Source organism: Rhododendron vialii, chromosome 5a, assembly GCF_030253575.1.
Source record: "Rhododendron vialii isolate Sample 1 chromosome 5a, ASM3025357v1".
Taxonomy (NCBI): domain Eukaryota; kingdom Viridiplantae; phylum Streptophyta; class Magnoliopsida; order Ericales; family Ericaceae; genus Rhododendron; species Rhododendron vialii.
The window spans coordinates 37,440,890-37,462,042 of NC_080561.1; the positions used below are offsets into that span (position 1 = coordinate 37,440,890).

At 38.8% G+C, this 21,153-nt stretch overlaps 2 protein-coding genes across 2 annotated transcripts; both read left to right on the forward strand.

Moving 5' to 3' along the window:
* The first annotated feature begins 4,024 nt into the window (after positions 1 to 4,024).
* LOC131326379 (beta-glucuronosyltransferase GlcAT14C) lies at positions 4,025 to 9,224 on the forward strand. Its single transcript, XM_058359145.1, has 4 exons — positions 4,025 to 4,685; positions 6,701 to 6,776; positions 6,898 to 7,013; positions 8,241 to 9,224. The coding sequence occupies exons 1-4, from the start codon at positions 4,148 to 4,150 to the stop codon at positions 8,753 to 8,755; spliced, it is 1,245 nt and encodes a 414-aa protein (XP_058215128.1). The 5' UTR covers positions 4,025 to 4,147; the 3' UTR covers positions 8,756 to 9,224.
* Positions 9,225 to 10,338: 1,114 nt separating this feature from the next.
* Positions 10,339 to 18,273, forward strand: LOC131326380 (transcription factor-like protein DPB). The gene is made up of 10 exons (XM_058359146.1): positions 10,339 to 10,497; positions 11,835 to 12,095; positions 12,283 to 12,350; positions 12,655 to 12,698; positions 13,592 to 13,651; positions 13,749 to 13,889; positions 14,408 to 14,476; positions 15,249 to 15,347; positions 17,475 to 17,545; positions 17,741 to 18,273. Exons 2-10 carry the CDS (start codon positions 11,944 to 11,946, stop codon positions 17,916 to 17,918), a joined length of 882 nt encoding a protein of 293 aa, XP_058215129.1. The 5' UTR covers positions 10,339 to 10,497; positions 11,835 to 11,943; the 3' UTR covers positions 17,919 to 18,273.
* The last annotated feature ends 2,880 nt before the right edge of the window (positions 18,274 to 21,153 follow it).

Consider the following 21,153-nt stretch of genomic DNA (forward strand, 5'->3'; position numbering starts at 1 on the left):
TTGTTTGAAAGCCAAGCATTATAAAGCATCTTGTCAAAAAAAACATTATAAAGCATTGTCAGAAATGACCTGGAGTCTGCAATAGTCAATACCTACAACTCACCTAACAAGAGATGAAATGGGTCAGTAGAACTTTTGGATGGGACACTCTCATTATTTCGGATAAAAAAAATTTCTCAATAATTGAAATTATCCCAAAATTGTGCCTTATAATTACTGTACTATGTTGGGTATTAAATTATAGGACGCGGGGGGCTGCTGTCCCCAAGAGATAGCAGCGTGCTGCTGTCCCAATTTTGGAGCTCGCTCCGGTCTCGTTCTGATGATCTGAATCGTTCACTTTGTAGAGCTCATCGAGTAGAACAACTATGTAAAAAATTAGCTTAATTGGATATCATTAAGTACCTGATCGGAGCCCATATAACTCTCAGTCCATGGGTTATAGTGGATTTGATCCAATGTTTCGGATCTATTCTTTTTCAGATAAAAAGGTTCCGATCAGGTACTTAATGATATCCAATTAAGCTGATTTTTTACATAGTTGTTCTACTCGACGAGCTCTACAAAGTGAACGATTCAGATCATTGGAGCGAGACCGGAATGGACCCCAAAATAGGGTACAGCAGCCCCCCTCCCTCCTAAATTATAGGAGTTCTGATTATGTTGGCAAGTGATTCCAAACAGTTTTCCATTCACGAAGCACCCAAAAAGAAAATTTACTCACTTTATTGTTCTTCATGGTTTTTTGTTTTTTGTTTTTGTTGATTGAGGAAACACAAACATAGATATATAACACTAATTAAACTCTTAAAGACTCGGCCAAGGAGTGAGCCTCCTTGACCTCAGCTCTCGAAACTTTAGACACACAAACAAGGATTCGGGGACTATGTTGTGCAGCCCATGCTGCACAGCGAGCTACACGGCTTTGCCGGCATCGATTTGACGATCGAAGATGTTCATTGTGTAGAGCTCGTCGAGTACTATGAGTGTACCAAAAATCAACTCGATTAAATATCATTAAGTGTACCACGACTTCACCACCACTCCTCCACCACCACCATCACTCCCCTATCACTCCATCACCACCACCACCATTACCACACTGCCACCACCACTACCACACTGCCGCCGCCACCATTATGTAACTATCACTTCATCGACACCACTCACTGTCACTATTACACCATCACTCCACCGCCACGACCACCACCACCACTCACTGCCACCGTTATATCACCATCACTCCACCACCACCATTACACCATTATTGTCAGCACTCCAACACCACCACCACCACCACTCCATCACCACCAACACACCACCACCACCACAATCACCATTCCACCATTATTATAAGTACATTGTGACCATTAGTAAATTAAGAGAGAATCAGAACTAAAATTAATTTATCTTTTTTTAATTCAGTACTTAATATGTTTACCAAATAGTTTTTTAGCTTAAAAAATTTAGCATTCAGTACGTAATTTTTCAGCATTCAGTTTCAGTTTTATCAAACACGTCCCTATTAAATCACTTATTACTTAATAGATTCAATTTTAAGTGTTGAATTTATATTATCAAACAAACCCTTCAAAAGGAACGGATGGAGTATCCCCCAACACAAGCCTAACTAAAATATGCAATTTCTCTAGACAACGTAATCCACGAACCAACAACATATCTTCACGCTGATAAAAAAAAAGAACTGTGCAACACATAGCAATCTGTGCACAGATTTATTGTGGGGCCCACCACGGATCCCACAAAAATCATCCGAGCCGTTCATTAAATGTAAAACATTTTTTCAATGGTTCCCGTAAAAAATAAGCTCAATCCAATACCTATAGGTGCTTCATCCAACTATCTAACTTTTCATTCAGATTTTCAGATAATGAAAAGTTATATGATTGGATCGAGCACCTATAGGTATCGGATTGAGATTATTTTTTACGGAAACCCTTGAAAAAATATTTTACATTTAACGCACGGTTCGGATAATTTTTGTGGGACCCGTGGTGGGTCCCACAATAAAATCTGTGCACAAATTGTATGTGTGTGTAGACTTTCTGTAAAAAAAAAACAACATATCTTCACAGTGCTCCTGCTCCACTACAACAGACAGTCGGTACGTATCTTCACATTGCTCCACTACATCGCCTGAGCCCAAATCAGCGTATGCCACACCGCCAAAGCTTCCCTGATCATCAACGCCGAACTCGCAAAAACTTTCTTAAGGCTGTTCGGCTACTTTGTTTATTTTTTTGTCCTTATTTAAATTTTTTTCGTATTTTTTAGTTTTTTGTCATTTTTTTTAGGAATTATTGTTTCTTCATGACAAGAGGAATTTAAAAAGTAAAAAATTACGATCGAAATCCAAAATTTTTTGAATAAAGACTAAAAAATTGGCTTATTTTTGTCTTTATTCAAAAAAATTAGGTTTCGATCTATATTTTTTACTTTTTAGATTTCTTTCGTCATGACGAAGCAATAATCCCCAAAAAATTGACGAAAAACTAACAAATGCAAAAATAAAATAAAATAAGGATAAAAAAAAAGAAGCCAAATGACTTATTTAGCCGAACGGCTCCTGAACACCTCTATCACGCCTAACGCCCTCAGCACCCATTAAACTGACACCGGAACTCCAACCGTAAAATCTAAAGTCTAAACCCAGATTGGACGTCCTCCAAAATCGCCTAGCCTCCTCACACAGTCGCACATAAAAAAAAAAAAATGCTCAATAGACTCCCCCTCCAACCCACAAACTGGACAAACAACCTCATCAAACTAACCCTCTCCGAGCTAGCGCCTAGACCGACAAAATTCTATGAACAACTTTCCATAAAAATAATGCAAATTTTGAACCCGACCAATAGATTTCATCCGAACCACCACACAATCGTGCGGGGTTTAGTTGCACCTCACGTAATTTTGTTATGGTTAGGGGTCTTGGATCGCCACTTAATCATACTTAAACCATGCTCCAGGAGCATCTAATATATATATATATATATATATATATAGAGTTTCCTTCTCCTAAGGACCACCTTATTTTAATAAAATAAGGACCTCCCTTTCCCGATCAAATTTTGATGATCCGAGCCGCTCAATGTATTTAAAACGTGATTTTAAGGGTACTCGCGAAAAATCAGCAAAAAAAAAACCGGGAAGGGCTTCATCCGAGCAGTTTTTGTTATGTTTTTATCAAACGGTTCAAATAAAAACTGCTCAAATCAAGCCCTTCCCGGTCATTTTTTTTGCCGATTTCTCGCGGGTACCCTTAAAATCACGTTCTGAATACATTGAGCGGTTCGGATCATCGAAATTCAATCGGAAAATGGGAGAAATGGGGAGGTCCTTATTTTAACTAAAATAAGGACCTCCTTATTTGAAAATAACTATATATATATATATATATATATATATATATATATATATATATCAGGTTGTGGGTCCTATACAATCGATCGAAGCTGTTCAATTCGTTTGAAACATATTTATACGAGTCCTTGTTAAAAATTAGCTCATTCGAATATCGATAAGGCTTCATCAATACATTCAACTTTTGTCGATGTGTATTAATTGAATGAATTGGTTAAGTTTTTACCGATATCAGAATGATGTGATTTTTTTGGGAACTTTTAAAATTTTATGTTAAATAAATTGAGGAACTCCGATCAATAACACAAGATCTCAAAGAACGGACAACAAAGTTTACTTCTATTTTTGGTAATTCAAACCGTTCAATTTGCTTGAAACATATTTTTTAAGGGCATCTAGAGAAATTAGCTCAAAATATTACTGAAAAATGCTTGATCCAAACAATTATTTATAAAATTTGACAAGTTCGGATCAAACAATTTTCAATATTCTTTTGAGCTGATTTCTTGAGAGTACCCTTCAAAATATGTTTTAAAGCAAATTGAACCATTTGAATCATCAAAATATAACCCGAAATTAGAAGTGTCACACCATAAGAAAAAAATGAGAGATCCTATGTAGCCATGTAGGAAGCTTACTATAGAGCAGAGTTTACTTCTACGCTAAGACTCCCCCAAAACATCTGTCTCCTCTTCCCCACCGAATTCCCAATTCCGGCAAAGGCTCTTTACCTTCTTGATCCAACTCCCCAAAACCCTAATTTCCCATGAAACGATCCCACATTCACCTCCCTCGCTGCCTCACCCGAAAATGGCTAATCCCCGTGCTATTCACCTCCACAATCTCCCTCATCTCCCTCCTCATCACAACCCTTCCCCACCACAATCCAAACCCTAACCCCAACCCGTCCATTCCAATTTCCGACTCGAATTCCAACCTCAGAACGGGCCCGCCGGAGCTGCCCCGGTTCGCGTACTACCTCTCCGGAGGCGCGGGCGACGGGCCGCGCCTGAAGCGGCTGCTGCAGGCGGCGTACCACCCGAGGAACTTCTACCTGCTGCACCTCGACCTTGAAGCCTCGGACGCCGAGCGGCTCGAGCTGGCCAGGTACGCGAGGGCGGAGGAGGGGGTGCTGAGGAAGTTCAGGAACGTGATGGTGGTGGGCAAGGCCAACCTGGTTACGTACAAGGGGCCCACGGCGATCGCGTGCACGTTGCACGCGGTCGCGATACTGTTGCGGAAGGGGAGGTGGGATTGGTTTGTTAATCTCAGTGCGTCGGATTATCCTCTCGTGCCGCAGGACGGTTAGTTTTGTTCTTCGTTGGATTAACTATTGATTGGAGATCATTTTTATACCAGCTTTGATTGTATGCTCGTCTTGTACATTTCTCGATTCTGTATATGGTTAGTTTGATGATGTTGAAATGAGTATTGGTATAACCCCTAGGGTTTGGCCCGGTGGTCAAGGCCTCAGACTTAGGGGTTTGCTCTCTCATAAGATCTCAGGTTCGAAACCTCTTAGGTGCTATCAACTCCTTTAGGGCTAGTTCATATGGAGCATTTGCTCCGGCTTTAAGTGAGGCTCCGCTATTGAATGGTTGGTTTATGGTCTAAGGATTAGTTGAAGTGCGTGTGAGCTGGCCTGGACACCTAGTTATCAAAAAAAGTAAGAAATGGGTACTAGTAAAGGCATTACTTGTTAATGTGAGAGAATTGAGTGGGGTTTAGTGGTCCGTGTATGATCAACGTGATTTTTGATCTTGTTGAAGTTTTCAATAAGCTTTCACAACGATCATCAAAGTAGGCACATGATAGGCCTGCTCCTCCGCAAGCCTATCGCATGCCTACTTTGATGATCGGAACGGTTCGTTTTGTGAAAGCTTATTGAAAACTTTAACAAGATTAAAAATCATGCTGAACACTTGCATTGGGCAACTAACCTTACAAGACAGGTGATATACCGTTCGGGTGTTATACTGGTAATTCTGCATTATTAGTCCGGTGAGATCAGAGATGGCTCGTCCTATGGGATTATAAGTTATAACCCATCACAAGTAGTCCAGCCTACCAAACATGGCTAATTATGTGTTGGAATGTGATTATTTGGAGTTAGGGCAATAGTTGATGACGCAAGGAGAAAAATGGTTTGTGATTTAACCACAAACTGCCCTCTGGAATCTGGATGGAGTAACATGTGTAAACTGAGAGAAATGAGCTTCAGTTCCTGAAGAAGTTTGAATGTTGCATTTTATGGGTAGGGTTTAGCAGGAGAAACGTCGTTTCCATGTCTATTTCTCAATTTATGGTCTGAAATACTCTGTCCCGTTGGGGAAAAAAAAACACATTGTACAGGACTGAGAAGTTGAATGGGATTAAAGTTCTGAAAGTTACGTTCACTTCATGTGCTGATGGGTGTTGATTGTACAATGCCCTGGAAGAGGTGACAAAAGTTGCCAACCATGCACATGTTGCTATTGAAGAAGGAATCTGTTCATTTCATAGTCCTGCAAGCATTTCTGGCTAGTATCTCTTGCTAAAGGTCATAGGTAATGGGACACAACAATTTTTTGTTTTGAGGGAAGTACCTCTGTCACTTGTAATGCTCTTATCCAATCGAAAACTACCCTAAGGAGGGCTATAACCTGAAGAAGATACCTCTTGCAACCATAATGCCCTTACCTATGGCAAACTATCTTAGTGTACTCCTCACCCTTTCTCCTTTTTGTTGTTGGGTTGGGGTGGTACCTATGTGAAAAAATAGTTGCTGAGTAAGCTTAACTCAATTGCTTACCTTGGGTATTTGTGGCTTCAAAAATCTTAGTAGCTCTCGCGTTGTCCAGCATTGTGAGACCGCGTTTCTTTCTTCTTTTTTGAATGGGATTAGTGTAGATTGATCGAATTGCAAGCTTCCAACTTCAAAAGTCTCCTTCCTATATAAGTTTTTCTTGGTGGTCACTTTGGCATTTTCAAGTCTTTTCTAGTTTTTTGCCCTTATTCTTGTAAGTGAAGCATTTTATTGCAAATTGCAATATCTGGCATTGTCTTCTTCTTCTTCTTCTTCTTTTTTTTATCAGCAATATCTGGCATTGTCTTTAGGCCTTCAGGTTGTATTGGGCTTTGTCCCATAGGCTGTATTTTCTAACTTTTGGTTGGAATCCCTTCCTTTACCCCTAATAAATTGTTACTTTTGCCGATCAAAAAATAAAAATAAAAATCTGCCATTGTCAGTCTGGCTATCGATATCTAATCATTGGACCACTTTACCATGCAGTATTGGTTTATGGATTTTGTAATGAACACTTAATTCCTCTTGTTCCAGATCTCCTCCACATATTCTCGTACTTGCCTAGGGATCTAAACTTCCTTGAGCACACAAGCAATATTGGCTGGAAAGAGTGAGCATGCAATTCCTGTCTCTGTACTCTTCCCTATAGTCCGTAGAGAATTTACATCTGCTTTTTTTTATTTGCTCATGCTGAGGTAATCATTAGGGGCATTCTGGTTTTATGCTTGCAGGTTTCAAAGAGGAAGGCCTATCATTGTAGATCCAGGCTTGTATCATTCAAAGAAATCCGTTGTATTTGGGGCCAAAGAGAAAAGATCTTTGCCTGCTTCGTTTAAGTTATTCATGGGTAATTCCATTATTTTTGCTTTGTATCTGCAATTTACTTATTTGTGGTTTGATTATTCATGTGGATAGGATTACTCAAGACTCAAGTAACTCTTCTACTGTCTTTTTCACCTTCATGGACCTTTGATATCTGCATGGCTATGTGGTTTTATATACTGAAAGACACGCAAGGAGTTGTACAAAACTATTTTTAACAAAATATCTCTAGTCTTGTAGTTTCAGATTTTTAATTTGCTAAAACTGATTTTGTAGTCCTCAAATAAGAAAATCAACTTCTATATCTGTGTTACTAGGGTCTGGAAATTAAATTGCTTTTAGAGACTGAGGATTGATATTTACTCCTTTGTCCCGTATGGACTGGACTCAGAAAGTGAAACCAAGTGAATAAGAGAAGGGGCAAAGTTTTATGCATCAAGTTGGGTCAATTTGAGTCAAATATTGTGTTACTTAGCTTTTGGCAAGCTGCAGAAATGCTGATTTAGGTTTTATTAGGGTTTTACAGTGGTCTCATAGCCTCATAAACTTATTGGACTCGCTTTGTTATGGATTATAGATGGGTGGTTCCAATAGTCACGTAAATTATTGGTCATCTTTATAAGGTACATCTTTTTTGGATTTTTGGGGACGAGTAAGCGTGGAATGTAGGAAAACTTTGGACCCCAGTAGGGAAGCCCCGGGATACCTGCAAGTTGCAACCACCTATAAGCCACCTTAGTTAGGGCATTACCAACATGATCCGAATGCAATACCTCCGGATTTATGGCTGGTCCAAGTGTGAACCTTAGATCACTTGACGTCTCTTTTTCCAAAAACATCAAATGATGCAAATACTTCATATATGTTTGTGACATTTCGAATGAAGCTCTTAACCTTGACTCAAAAGGAAAACTTGTCACATTTCTAACTGTTAATTTGTTCTCAGTTGGATCTCCCCCTGATCATAACCCTTCCAATCCAAGTGAAGGCAGGATATAGAGTCTAGGTTTCAAGTACAACCACATCGAGGATTTACCTGCTAAAGTCGATTCTTGAGCATCCATTTCCTTGTAGATTTGTCCTTGTTTTTTGGCATGAAAGCATCTGGGAGTCATGAAGATGGAGTTCTGAAACGTAATTGTGTTTTCAACATTATGCTTCTTTATCTTGTCCAGAACTATGTACACTGTTAGTGCGGATGAATCTTTTTCCTGTGTATCTACCTTTTAACTTCAAATTTCCCCATCTGCAGGATCTGAATGGGTAGTACTGAGCAGATCATTTCTCGAATTCTCCATATGGGGTTGGGATAATCTCCCGCGCACTCTCCTTATGTATTACACGAATTTCATGTCACCGCAAGAGGGCTACTTCCACACCGTGATATGCAACCACAAAGACTACCAGAACACCACGGTAAACCATGACTTGCACTATATAAGGTGGGATGATCCTCCGAAGCAGCAACCGATGAATCTGACGTTAGGTCATTTTGACGAAATGATCCAGAGTGGTGCCCCTTTTGCTCGTAACTTTGTAAAAGATGATCCGGTTTTGGACAAAATTGACGAGGAAATTTTGGGGAGGTCGGATGGACAATTTACGCTGGGGGGTTGGTGCGTGGGTAATTCTGCTAGAGACAACGATCCTTGTGTGGTTCATGGGAGTCCAAATGCAGTTAGACCTTCTGTAAGTTCGAGAAGGCTGGAGAAACTTATTTTGAAGCTTCTTGATTCCGAAAATTTCAGGACGAAACAGTGTAACTAAATCTGGCTATTCTTCATTTTGCCTCTGTTTTCTCTCTCTTGGTTGGTGCCATACTGGCATTAGGAATTGTGTCGAATGGAGAGTTTCTGAAAGCAGAGGTGAAGCCCAAACGCACCCTCGATCACTGATGGAGGAACTGATGGAGGAAGAGTTTGAGACGGACGGTCTTGCAGCCTGTAATTTAGACATCTATTTGAGACCACTCTCATAAGGTGCAGCGTATCTGCAGTCCCGTAACATGCAATTTGCCCTTCGCCCTTCCTTGTTAGCACGAATCCATATCTGATATGAGGGCTCATTTTGATCGGTACACTCTTGTTTTCATTGAAAAAACGTGTGCCGATCAAGAGATTAAGGAAACGTCCAACTTGGTCTAAATGTAAAATGCAATTAATTTTTCTTTTGATTGGCGAAAGTGATCGGAGTAATGGAGTATAATTTTTTAAAACAAGAGAATTTGTTAGCCTTCCATTTCAAGTCCTCCTAACCATGGACTTTTTGCCATCTTTTTAAATTAAGTTAGGACCAAATTTCAAAGAAGTCCACCTACATCTTTTTATGAAAATCATACTATTGAACAATTTTACAGCTTACAGGATAGTCCAGGAAAACAATGTTAGACACAAATTTTATTTATTTATTTATTTATTGTTTGTGAAGAGATTAATGTTAGGACTCCAACGCAGCCGTATAAAACAAGTGGAGACTTTTTATTAGGTTTCTTAACAAATTTGAAAACAAGAAAAAAAAAAAAACAAGTTTTGCATAGTACTGGCAATACATCGGTAAAGATTTGGCCTCACCTTGAAAACGTGAAAAATAAAATGAGAGAACATCTAAAAAGATTAATAGTTTGGCCTCACCTTGAAAACGTGAAAAATAAAATGAGAGAATATCTAAAAAGATTAATAGAAAAAACAACAATAGGTATACAACTTTAAAACACAACTTTAAAAGCAACCGTATCCAACGTACATCGGACGGCTTTAAACACAACTCTAAAAATAACTGTATCCAAAGTCAATCGATGCACGTGAATTCACATACATCGGACGGCTCAAAACACAGTTACGTTTGGAGGAGTTGTGCCGGCAGTTGTTTTGAGTTTTTGTAAGAGTAAAGCTACAGTTCCCAACCGGGGAATCCCGATCGGAATCCCGACGTTCCGCTGGGCCCACTCCGGCCACCGGACGGCTGATCCGAGCCGTCCAAAAATTCTAAAAAAAAAATCCGAGTGGGCCATTGAGAGAATCAAGGGCATCAGACGTGTTTAGGTAGCCGATCCAAACACTCCAATTTTTGTGTGTATATTTGTGTATATATACACAAAAAATGGAGTGTTCGGATCGGCCACCTAAACACGTCGGATACCGTTGATTTCTGTGATGGCCCACTCGGATTTTTTTTTAAGAATTTTTGGACGGCTCGGATCAGCCGTCCGGTAGCCGGAGTGGGCCAGGCGGGGCGTTGGGATTCCGATCGGGAAAATGGGTCGGGAAGTGTAGACATTCTGTTTTTGTAAATAGAAAAGGAACAGTAACAAGGACAATTTCGTCCTATAAATATAAGTACTCCAAATCCAGAAAGGAAACTCAATTCGTATCCGTAGGAGCGGGAACAAACAGTGTCCGTCTCCGACGAAAAACAAAAAAGAAATTCCCCAAAAGCTTCCAGGGTTTGCGCTCGAATACTTCCCTCTTACAGAGCTTCATTCACAGATCGAACGCATCATTGACCTCCAGGTATCAATTTAAAACCCTAATGTCCATTTTCGTTGATCGATTTGAAGTCTTAATGTTGCTTTTTCTAGCTTAAGTGAAGAAAAACGCGATCTCGTTCCTGTTGATCGATTTTTTGTTCGTTGTTTCGGGGTCTGTTAGAGGTTGAGATAGAACAGAATTTTCGTTGTGTAGTCTGTGATTGTCCAATTTTCTGCTAACTGGTTGGTAATGATCCGTTGACGGGAATTTATGTTGTAGATGGAAGGGAAACAAAAATTTGATACACTGGCGGAGGCAGGATTTTAAACTAGTGGGCCCAGATGTAAACCCTCCTCCTTATATGTTAAGATATACACGTAGCTCGAAAGATAACAAAAAAATAGACTCTATAACTGTTATATATTGATACTTACTAGCTTTTGGGAAAACGAGATTTTCATGTAATATACGTTGCTGCCTTATAAAGTTGTACGCGCAACCAAAGAATGGTTGATAACTTGGAATTTTTAGGAATTTTTTTGACACATATGTGGGAGTTTTAGGGTTTTTTGCTCCCAAGGGACTTGGGGGGGGAGGGGGGAGGGGCGGTGTTCGCAATCCCATAGAATTGTTTCAAACTAACTTGAAAAATTGTATAACTAGTGAGAATGTTGGGAGTGGTGAAGGGACGGGGCACCAGCCTGCACCCCTTTGTGTCCACCCCTATTATTAGGTCTCAATGTGATTCGGAGGTTATGCAGTTATGCTGAAGATTGAAGATCCTGTCTGAGAGATTCGAAGGTTATGTTAAAGATTGAAGATCCTATTTGAGTTTATTGTTTCTTTGATACTCATACTTGACAAACAATGCAACCCTTGGTTTAGGTCAATCTCTCTAGTAATTAGGTATGACTGAATTCTTGACCTAAGACTACAGGTGTTCTCACATATCAAAAGAAAAACCACACAGGTTTTTCTCATGTAATCAAGTGATCGAGTTAAATGCGAAAGATGTTGCCCACTGGGGCTGTGTTTGTTGATGATTGACCGAACCTTGCTATGTCCTCGTGTTCTTCCTCACATTTAGGAAAAATGCACCGTAGCCCCCCCAACTTTTGACAAGTTATCGCTTGTGGCCCTCCCCTGGTATAATTTGGCCAATCCCTTGCTAATTAGTTGGTTTCCCCATTATCCACAGGATTCATGGTCTGGCTATATTATCTTGTTACAATTTCCAGAACTCTATTTGATTTTCAAAATGCAGTGGAAATCATTTCCTTGTCGCCAATGTGTTCTTTCTTGCCCTGTTTACAGCAAAAGATCAGTACGTTGTTTGTTGATTTACGTCTTCTATTTTGGTTATCACTCATCTGTTGCAGGTTTATTGTTTTGGAGATATCTTGCTATTCTACTTGCCAAGTAAAAGGGTTATTGCTGGCTTCATTTCTTGAGGTAAGAAGTGGGGCTACCCGCAGCTACTAGATTGTGATGGATAACAAATCCTTGGGAGTTTTTGGTGGCTTTGGTCATAAATATTCTGGTCAAGAATGTTCTATTCCAGCATCAACAAACTGTGATAGTACTGCAACTGCGTATGAAGCTTCGCAGAGATCACATCAGTTGTCCATCCGTAATGATGGGTACTTACCTCTTTCCTTTCGTTCTTTGCTTGCTTTTCCCAAAAATCCTTGTAGAGAATGGACTGATTATCCCAATGATGCTTCCGCTATTTTATACCCATACTGGGGGAACTAGTTGGTGCTTTGATTTATTTTGTATCAAGGCTTTGTTTTTGTATCTAACTCCAAACTTTGGTTCCCTTAATAGTATGGATGTAAAGAAAAAACGTGTATCAAAAATTACTGGTGGGGGCCTGCGCCAGATCAGTATCACAGGTCAGTAATTTATTTAATGTAGCTTTGGTTGCTTCCAAGTTCCATACCATCAGTGCTATTTCAATTTCTTCTTTTTCCATCAATGGTACTTAGGAACGTTAACTCGTTTATTTTATTCTTATTTTTGTTAGTGTTTCTAAAAAATGATAGAAGGTGCCATATGAGGGCAGTCAATTGTATAGAGTACAACCGAAGCTTAGGTTTGGTAGTGACCTTCTAGCTTTAGATATATCTTATGCATTTAGTAGTACTGTTCACCAGAATTATGATGATATTGTTTGAACCTGCTTTGATTTCTTTCCAGTTGGTAAGAAAGTGGAGAGCAAGGGAAGAACAACATATAGTGAGGTATTTTTTGCTTTCTTCCTTTCATCTCTTTTCCCTTTTTCTCTTACAGTGTAGCTTTTTAAAGTTTCGTTTGCTAAAGGAAAACAAATTTGGTGGGGAGAGTCAAGAGAGTTTTTCACTCTACATTGCGCACAAATTTAACATCGGTTAAGCTTTTTGGACATGCTTTTTTTAATCCTGAATGGTGATTTTGGGAATTCATCTGAGGACTAAGTGAAGATAAAAACGGTAAACGAAACAACAAAGCATAAGTAAAATGTCTGTAGAATGAAATGGCTGAGTTGTGACCTGTTATTTCAAACATCAATCCAACAAGACGTCTTTAATCGTCATCCAAAAAAAATAACACAAGATGGCTTGTAACTATGAAAATTTCACCACCAATTCATTCCAGTGCAATATTTGTTAGGTAATTAAGAATAAAGATCAGTAACAACTAGAAGCACTAAGATTTACATAGTTTTCCAGGATTGCCGACCTCCACGGCTCACATTTACAGTGATGGCTGTGAGGTTAGCCAGTATATCTGATGCTTGGTTTACATCAATAACTTACCGTAATACCCTTCCCTTAGTACTCAGAAGAGATTTTGCCAAACCCGACAAGATTGTGTAATTATACGTAAGAGTAGCAATTTACGTATGAAGACCTAATTGGCTTGTAACCATTTGTCATTACCCATTCAGAGTACTTCCTTGTAGCTATCCAGTTTCCCAATTTAGTGAAATCACTATGGGTAACTTTTAGTCTAAGACATGAAATTTAATTTTCCAAAGCTCATGTTGGTTTGATCTCCTTAGCTGTTTTACTTTTAGGGCGAGTGCCTATGTCTTGCCATATTACTACATTTACTTTAGCTTGAATTTATTGGTTCCTTTGTTCATGAGGTCTAGGTTGCTGATGAAATTGTAGTGGAGTTTACTGAAGCAAACAGTTCAGTTTCTCTGGATAAGGTTTTGTCTAACCCTAGAAACTTATTTTCTGTCAATGAGTTTATTATGTGAGCTAGGTAAGATAATATCTTAATGTGTGATGTTTTCAACTCCTTAGGTTGAGGAGAAGAATATACGGAGGCGTGTATATGATGCACTAAATGTTCTTATGGCACTGGACATTATCGTTAAAGAGGGTAAGGAAATTCAGTGGAAGGGTCTTCCTAGCACAGATGTGAAGGATATGGAGCAGAATAAGGTTGGCAATGAAACTCCTTTTGTGATATTTATGAGAGAACCTTCTGCCTCTCTCCTGCCTCCCCTGCCCCTCTCCCTCCACTTCTGTACGTGTTTTAATGATGCAAGACAGGAACACAGGATCTTGAGGTCACCATGTGGAAATAGTATGTAATTTTCTTAATCCCCAGGTGGTGTGTTTTGAGCGATCTATGATTTGGTGGCTTAGAGGGGGGTGATGGAAAAGGGTTGAGGCCTGGACTGAGATGTTGGATTAATTTCCCAACAGTTAAGCTTTTGGGACAACTGATGATTTTTACTTATTCATTGCCCCGTATGAACTATCATTTGTCTTGCAGTGGTGAATTATACTCCAATTATGGACTGGTTTTCCTCCTAATTTTATAGATAAAAGGGGCGTATGTCTGTCTCGTCCTGTCGTAATATTTCATCACCAGTTGATTCAGAAAGTTTCAAGCTGAGAACATAGTAGTTTCGCTTTGAAATATTCAATTTCAATTAATTCTTTTATCCTTGTAGGCATTGCGTGTAAAGCTGATGAACCAAATTGGAAAGAAAGCAGCCTACTTGAAAGATTTGGAAGAACAAGTAAGCGTCATTTGGTCATTTCTTTGTTACCCCTTAGAGAACAGCATTGTAACCAGAGTTTGTCTGAGTTCTGAGGAAATACATTTGCCTCCTGTAATAGGATATGAAAAGATACTTTATATTCCATTAATTGGCATAGAATCAGGTCGACACATATCAAACTGTTTTGTTACACTTTTCTTTTTTCTTCCACTACAATTAAAATATAATAGGTAGTTAGTAACTATTATGAATCTTGGTTTTATAGAACTGTCACTACTCTCACTGATTGCAAAGGTAGATATTTATTTCCATTGCATCTATTCTAGTAAAATTCCTCTGCATGGGTGTATACTATTCAATTAATAGTACCTGGATTCAGTCAATATCTAAAATACATGTGTTAGTCATACCACTGACTTGGAAACCCTAATCTTGGGTGCCAGGTTACAGTGTCAAATGGGAATGGTTCATTGTCAAGCTTCGAGCATGCATGTGGTTTATGCATTCTGAGATTTAGGCAAACAAAATATAGTTATCTCGGAGAGCTTGTTTGGAATATGCTGTGTAGTTTGTCAACTAAAAAACTAGCTTTTTGGTGGGATCATCTATAACAAATACTTTCACGTGTAGATTCCATGTTGATTAGTTCACGAGCTGGGTTTGATTTACAAGGGTTTTCAATTAGTTCCGTGAAGTATTATTTGTGTTAGTTGTTGATATTTCTTTATATTGTTGAACTAAAATTTAGAAACTGGTTCATCTTCTTTCTGCTATATGTTTTATAATCTAGATTACAGGTCTCCAAAATCTGATGTTGCGTAATCACCATCTGCTTGCTTCTGGAAATAGCCCTTCTGGGGGGTTCTCTTTGCCGTTTATAGTAGTCCGGGTACATATTTTTTTCCCTCTTAGCTTTTAGCATATACATCTATGGTTGTGCAACTTTGCACTGCTTGTGTTTCATTCTGATTGTGGTAGCAATCCGGTTCCACTATTCTTTTTCTCATTTTTGGTAATCCATAATTTTATTGAAAGAACACAACTATAAAGAGAAAACAAGGCATTTCATTCCTTCCTAATGCAGAAAAAACAGGAAGAAACAAAGAACCTATGAGAGAGAAGCCTACAAAACGTACTGCACTAGGAAACATAACACATAGGAGTGGCGAAGAGTGAGAAGGGGGAGGGCTTTAAAAAAATTTTTTGGGAGCCCTAAATTCTAACATCAGACTTCAGACCAAACGTTTTGGAGGACTGTAAGTTTGAGGTCTTTTTTGGATCCCTTTGAACACGATATTGTTCCTTTCTGGCCATATTAATACACCATATCAGCCCAAGCCACTTTCCTTACAATGCTGTGAAAGGAGTTCCTACTTAATTAGTTAATTTGCATATGACTGGATGAGTCAGGTTATCTCATCATTCCAGTATATGGTGAGTTTGAGATATGCCACAAAAGGAGTCAACCTGCTGCCATATGTGCCTGGACTAGTGGCAATGGAATAAAAGACGGTGAAAGTCTTTCTTTTGTGTACTATAGAGGGACAAAGAGGGGAGGTTTGGATACCCCAGCCCGGAATTTTGTCTTTTGTTTTCAGGCAGCCTTCAACAGCACCATCCAAAAACTAAAGCAATGCCTTGGAATGGACATGGGATACCAAATAAGGTGATGCCATTGCAATATAGGGTAACAGCTGGTAGCATTCCAAGTAGCAGCTACTTTGAAAGCAGGTGATGGAGAGGTAGTCCGCAGGTGATGGAGAGGTAGTCCATTGGACTTGATGCTGCCAAGAGTATATTGAGGGAGAAAACTGAGAAGGAGATAGGCTGGGAAAGGCAATAACCATTTGGTGATTTACACCACAAGTAAACACTTTATTAGTAGGAGTCCCTGTAGAGGCTATTATCCTGGGGCCAAAATAGATGCTGAGAGGGCCTTGAGGGAGCCAAGTTGTATGTCATAGAAAAGTGTTTTTCCCATATCAATAGCTGAAAGACTCGGCAATTTCCTCCAAGAACAGTTTGAAGGAGTTCCTAGGGTCCAGAAGCAACCATTCTTGATTAGGTGTTTGCAACACCATTGCACCCAAAGAGATTGGTGCCTAGTGCATATAGACCATGTATGACTTAAGAAGGATGCATAGTTCTAGTCTTGAATTATCCTCTAGCCCAACCTCTTTTCTTTGGAAAACAAATAATATGCCATGCCGTGCTACTTTGTAACACTGTGGAAGCATTTTGTAGTTTGTTTACAACAAGTAATTAAGGTTGGATTCTATTTTCCTATGTCGGGCTTTAACTTGTTCCACTGTAGAAGTAATTCTTTTTTAGGACTATAACTTTCCTAAGTATCCAATGCTAGGACCTGGGAACCGGAGGATACACTTCGATTACCTTCCACTCTTCTTCAATTTGCTGATTTATCAAATGCTACAATTTTATCTTTTGTACCCAACAGAGTGATTAATAGTCTTAACTGACATGCCATGTCTGACTTGGTAATTCATTGATCTTCATGTCTTTGTGTGAATATAACCAGCTGCACAGCACATTGGATGCTTACTGTGGTAGGAAATTTGGGATTTCGTTCCTTTTGTTGGACAGTTTTGGGATACATGAGTGTTATTTTCGTACATCAAAGTTTTTAAGTTCTTGCAAAATAAAGGACTAATCTGCCCAACTATGGCTTGGTACTGACCATATCAGGTGTGGCTCTGTTGGGTGATGCGATTGGTGACAATTGTACACCTTTACAGTGGCCTTGGGAGTTTTTCTTGCACAAGGCATGATCTTAGTTGACTTAAGAGACTTAAGACTGCATATATATTCATTGGCTGGTGACTTTTGTTTCTGGTCTTTTGCTCTGTTGACTGATGCTTATAAAGAGAACCTCTAAAAGAGCAAGTAGATTGTGCTTCCCTCTGACGTTACTTAGCACTCTTGAATCTTCAGTTTCCTTTTGCACACATTTCTTTGATCTCAAAAGAATGTTTTTATGATGTCTCTCTCTACACAGACAAATCCTCATGCTACAGTTGAGATTGAGATATCTGAGGACATGCAGCTTGTACATTTTGACTTCAATAGGTACTGGGTAACTTCTTCCCTCATTGTTGTATTAGTGGTCATTTTTCTACCATGTTTAAAATTGAAATGCATACAATTTTATGCCAAGCGCTCCATGATCTTCTAATTTGACTAATTTTACCTCTAAATTTGCTGATTAAAGATCACAATAGAGGCTAATGATTGGATTAATTGATATTCTTATCTTGTTGGCAGCACCCCCTTCTCGTTGCACGATGATGCTTACATTCTCAAGTTATTGCGCTGCTACCAACATCCAGAGAGTAGAAACAATTCCCAGAATTCTTCAGTTCTCTCTTCTTCAAGCTCTGACGTTGTATCTGGTGGAACCAAGTCATTCTGCTGGAATTCTGAAATGGACATGTCAAAATGAGTCTTTTGACAACAGAAGTTACTCCACAACATATTTGTAAAAACAAAAGGAGACCTAATTTATTGAATGCATGTTGGTGTACATTGTTACAAGGTCCTTTTCTCAGTTATAGAGGTACAGGTGTGATAGGTGATAAGCAATACTTGGTTGTTATATTATTTGTTGCCAGTATGAGATTGTAACTAACCTATACGATATTATTACTAGCTACAACTTGTATGGAGGCACGAAAGAAAATCGTGTTTTTTGATACCGGTTTTTTGGTATTTTGCAACTCGATGAACGAGTATAACAAATTGTAGCTTATCAGACATTTTCTTGTCTTCAAAATGTCAAGGTTCATTGGGTGATCTCAGTTCCTGTATTTTCCTTGTTTGGCTATTAATTTGCCACTGCATAAATTTCGTGCTGTTCCATATCCTGTTTGGAGGATTTGTACCACAGGTTTATTATCATTATCATATTCTTCTTCACTATATTCTCAAGAAGTCTTTCGGTTCGAAGTTTTCTATCTCTAATGTCAATGTCTGCGTGTTCCAGTGCATTATGCATTGCTAGTCGCACGATCGCTTTAATCATTCATTGCATGCTCTACTAATATAGCGGGAACAATGATACAGGAAGGATAGCTGAACCGTATCCTTATTTTGAACCAGCGGATACAATTTAAATGTTTATTCGATCGGGAGGCCCATTTCCCATCCAATCAAATGTCAATGAGGTAATCGACATGCCGATAAGAAAATGAGGAAATCTAAACCTAGGTAGTAACCCGGTAAGCCACTATTTTCCCAGTTTCTTACAAATACATTATAACTAGCGTATCAGATTTCGTTAACGGAAGGAGTATACGGTCATTTTTCCAATCAATGTGATAAATTTTGTACGCGTTACTAGTTTTCTGTTCCCATTACCAATTGCAGGGGAGCTTCTGCATAATGTGTCCATGCAAAATCTACCCAAAACATGAACAACTCCTTTTCAGCAGATATTACCAGAAAACACGTACATGTGGTATCTTAGCCTGTATTTTGCTCAAATTCAGTAACATATGATTAAGCAAGACATTTCATTCCGCGGAAAATATCAGTCATGGGTACGTACTCCAGAAAAATATGACTTACTCGCATCACATATATATCGAGTAGCACGGTACTTTATATATATTGATGCATTTGAACGTGTACCGGGTTACGTAAAATGTGTCAACAATCTTTCTGTACCCTAGGGGCACCCACAAGCGTTTTGTTTTCTTTTTTTGTCAGAGGATAGAAGGGTAATTCCACTTACCACTCCCGCAAGCCTAACCCCCAGCCGGAATTGTTTATATTTCAATATAGATTAACAATGATGATGTTAGCTAGTACTTAGTAGTTTGATGACTTATTTTTTATCCTTTAGCTTGCTTTTAGAAATAATTAAGCTCTAGTCTAGTTACTTTTGACCTAAAAATGTGATTTGATTTTGATTTGTACTTTAATTGTTATAAAGCTCTTCCTTCATTGTTATAAATCTATACTCGATATGATCTTCATGTACATATCACAGTTGCACTCGTACCCAACTTTTCTTCTCTCAGTCGTTCACATGGTTCGCAATCGAGAAACAATATCTATTGGATACACTGAATTACAATTTTTTTATTTTTAGTTTCTTAATACTGTTTTTTTTTTTCTCGGCTAACGAAACTTTTATAAATTCGAATTGGGTACATCAGGAAAAAGTAGAAGAGCACTTGCTCGCGCGCTTGCTCACAGTCTTCTTTCGGATACTGTTTATCCCTCCAAATGACACCCAACCATTTAGTGGCAGTGATCACATGTACATTTATTTCTAAGTTCAAGTGTGATCAGCGCTTGATCGGGTGGCTGAGATCAAAGATAAAAAAGGCTTGACCACACCGGATCATCTCTCTCTCTCCCTCTTGACCCTAGCTTTGAATATGGGATGGGCACACAGATTAGAGACATGCAAATGGGTCAAGTGGAGCATTAAGAGAATATCCATTACATTTTAAGAAAGAGAAAGAAATAGGCTTCCGTTCAGCTAAGGGAAATAGTACTTATTTTTCAAATTAAAGGTGATGTATTGTGAGAGAAAAATCTGTTTCGTAAAGCAAAAAAAAATTACTTAAAAAATAAGAACCTCAGCGAAACGATCGAGGCCTCAAATCCTCAAATATAAGAGGCGCGGAATTACAGGGCCAAATGGTTTTTTTTCCCCTTTCGGTGGGAGTTCGTAGTGTTAATTGTAGGTATAGTAAGATTTGAAACTCAGTCAAATGGATATAACAAGTACATGGTACCTACCATTAAGCTATACTCAGTACTACTCCACTCGCTGGGAGCCAAATGGTCAAGAGGACACTTGGCGGCCTTTGCAAATATTCCAGACGACTGACTAGCTCAGGAGGAGTTTGGATGACTATATCGATCTCCAGCAGCCATGATTTATTTCAAATTAGTCCATTTGTCCATTGCTCATGAGTCATGATCTAAGAAAGTGGGGATATGGCTTTTTTTTTTTTGGTTTTCTGTTCTAGACCGTACGTGTTGGTTGGTTTCTTGCCAACTTCTCCTTCCTCGAGCAGCGGGTGACATATGATTGTCGTTGTCCTAGGTGCCAATATAGTTGGGATGTAGGTCATAGATTGTGATACAGTTTCTTTTCCTGTTACCTTTTAATCCTTGTAACTTTGGTTTGTTGATTAATAAATTTTTTTTTGCTGATAAAAAAGAAGAAGAAGGGAAGACATGGTTACATTTGTTAGGGATCTGATGCAGATAATGTGTCGGACCTTTTTTTCTTTTTTCCCCATTTTTCCAAAATTCAATTGATGTTAAGAAGAATTTTAATTAAGTCTTGTATGGTATCCGATCAATATTGCACCAGCAAGCCTGTCGATGAATTCAAACCCATGAATTCCTGGCTCTAACATTAACACCGTTTTTCCACCACCTTTGTAATACCTGCCCCGGATATTTCGGTATTTCAATTACTTTTAATTGAACTATGTGTTTTAGGAGTTTAAATCGTAAATAAAAGAACTTGCGAGGGTCTTGTGTGTGATTTGTGATTGAAGTATAAGTTAAGACGTGGTTCTGCTTGCATGTTATAAATTTCCTTGTGCCCTTATATAGCAAAATATCCTGGGAATATTTATCTTTCTTCATACGTATCTTGTTTCTACGTGTAGAGAGAGAGAGAGAGAGAGAGCAGTCATATAAACGACAAA

What these genes read in the sequence shown, in the direction of transcription:
- LOC131326379 (XM_058359145.1), top strand. Translation starts at nt 4,148, where the DNA reads ATGAAACGATCCCACATTCACCTCCCTCGCTGCCTCACCCGAAAATGG. An exon ending in TCCTCTCGTGCCGCAGGACG is followed by an intron (nt 4,686 to 6,700) that starts GTTAGTTTTGTT and finishes CTCTTGTTCCAG; the next exon opens with ATCTCCTCCACATATTCTCG. An exon ending in TTCGTTTAAGTTATTCATGG is followed by an intron (nt 7,014 to 8,240) that starts GTAATTCCATTA and finishes CCCCATCTGCAG; the next exon opens with GATCTGAATGGGTAGTACTG.
- LOC131326380 (XM_058359146.1), top strand. Translation starts at nt 11,944, where the DNA reads ATGGATAACAAATCCTTGGGAGTTTTTGGTGGCTTTGGTCATAAATAT. An exon ending in GCGCCAGATCAGTATCACAG is followed by an intron (nt 12,351 to 12,654) that starts GTCAGTAATTTA and finishes ATTTCTTTCCAG; the next exon opens with TTGGTAAGAAAGTGGAGAGC. An exon ending in TGAAAGATTTGGAAGAACAA is followed by an intron (nt 14,477 to 15,248) that starts GTAAGCGTCATT and finishes TTTATAATCTAG; the next exon opens with ATTACAGGTCTCCAAAATCT.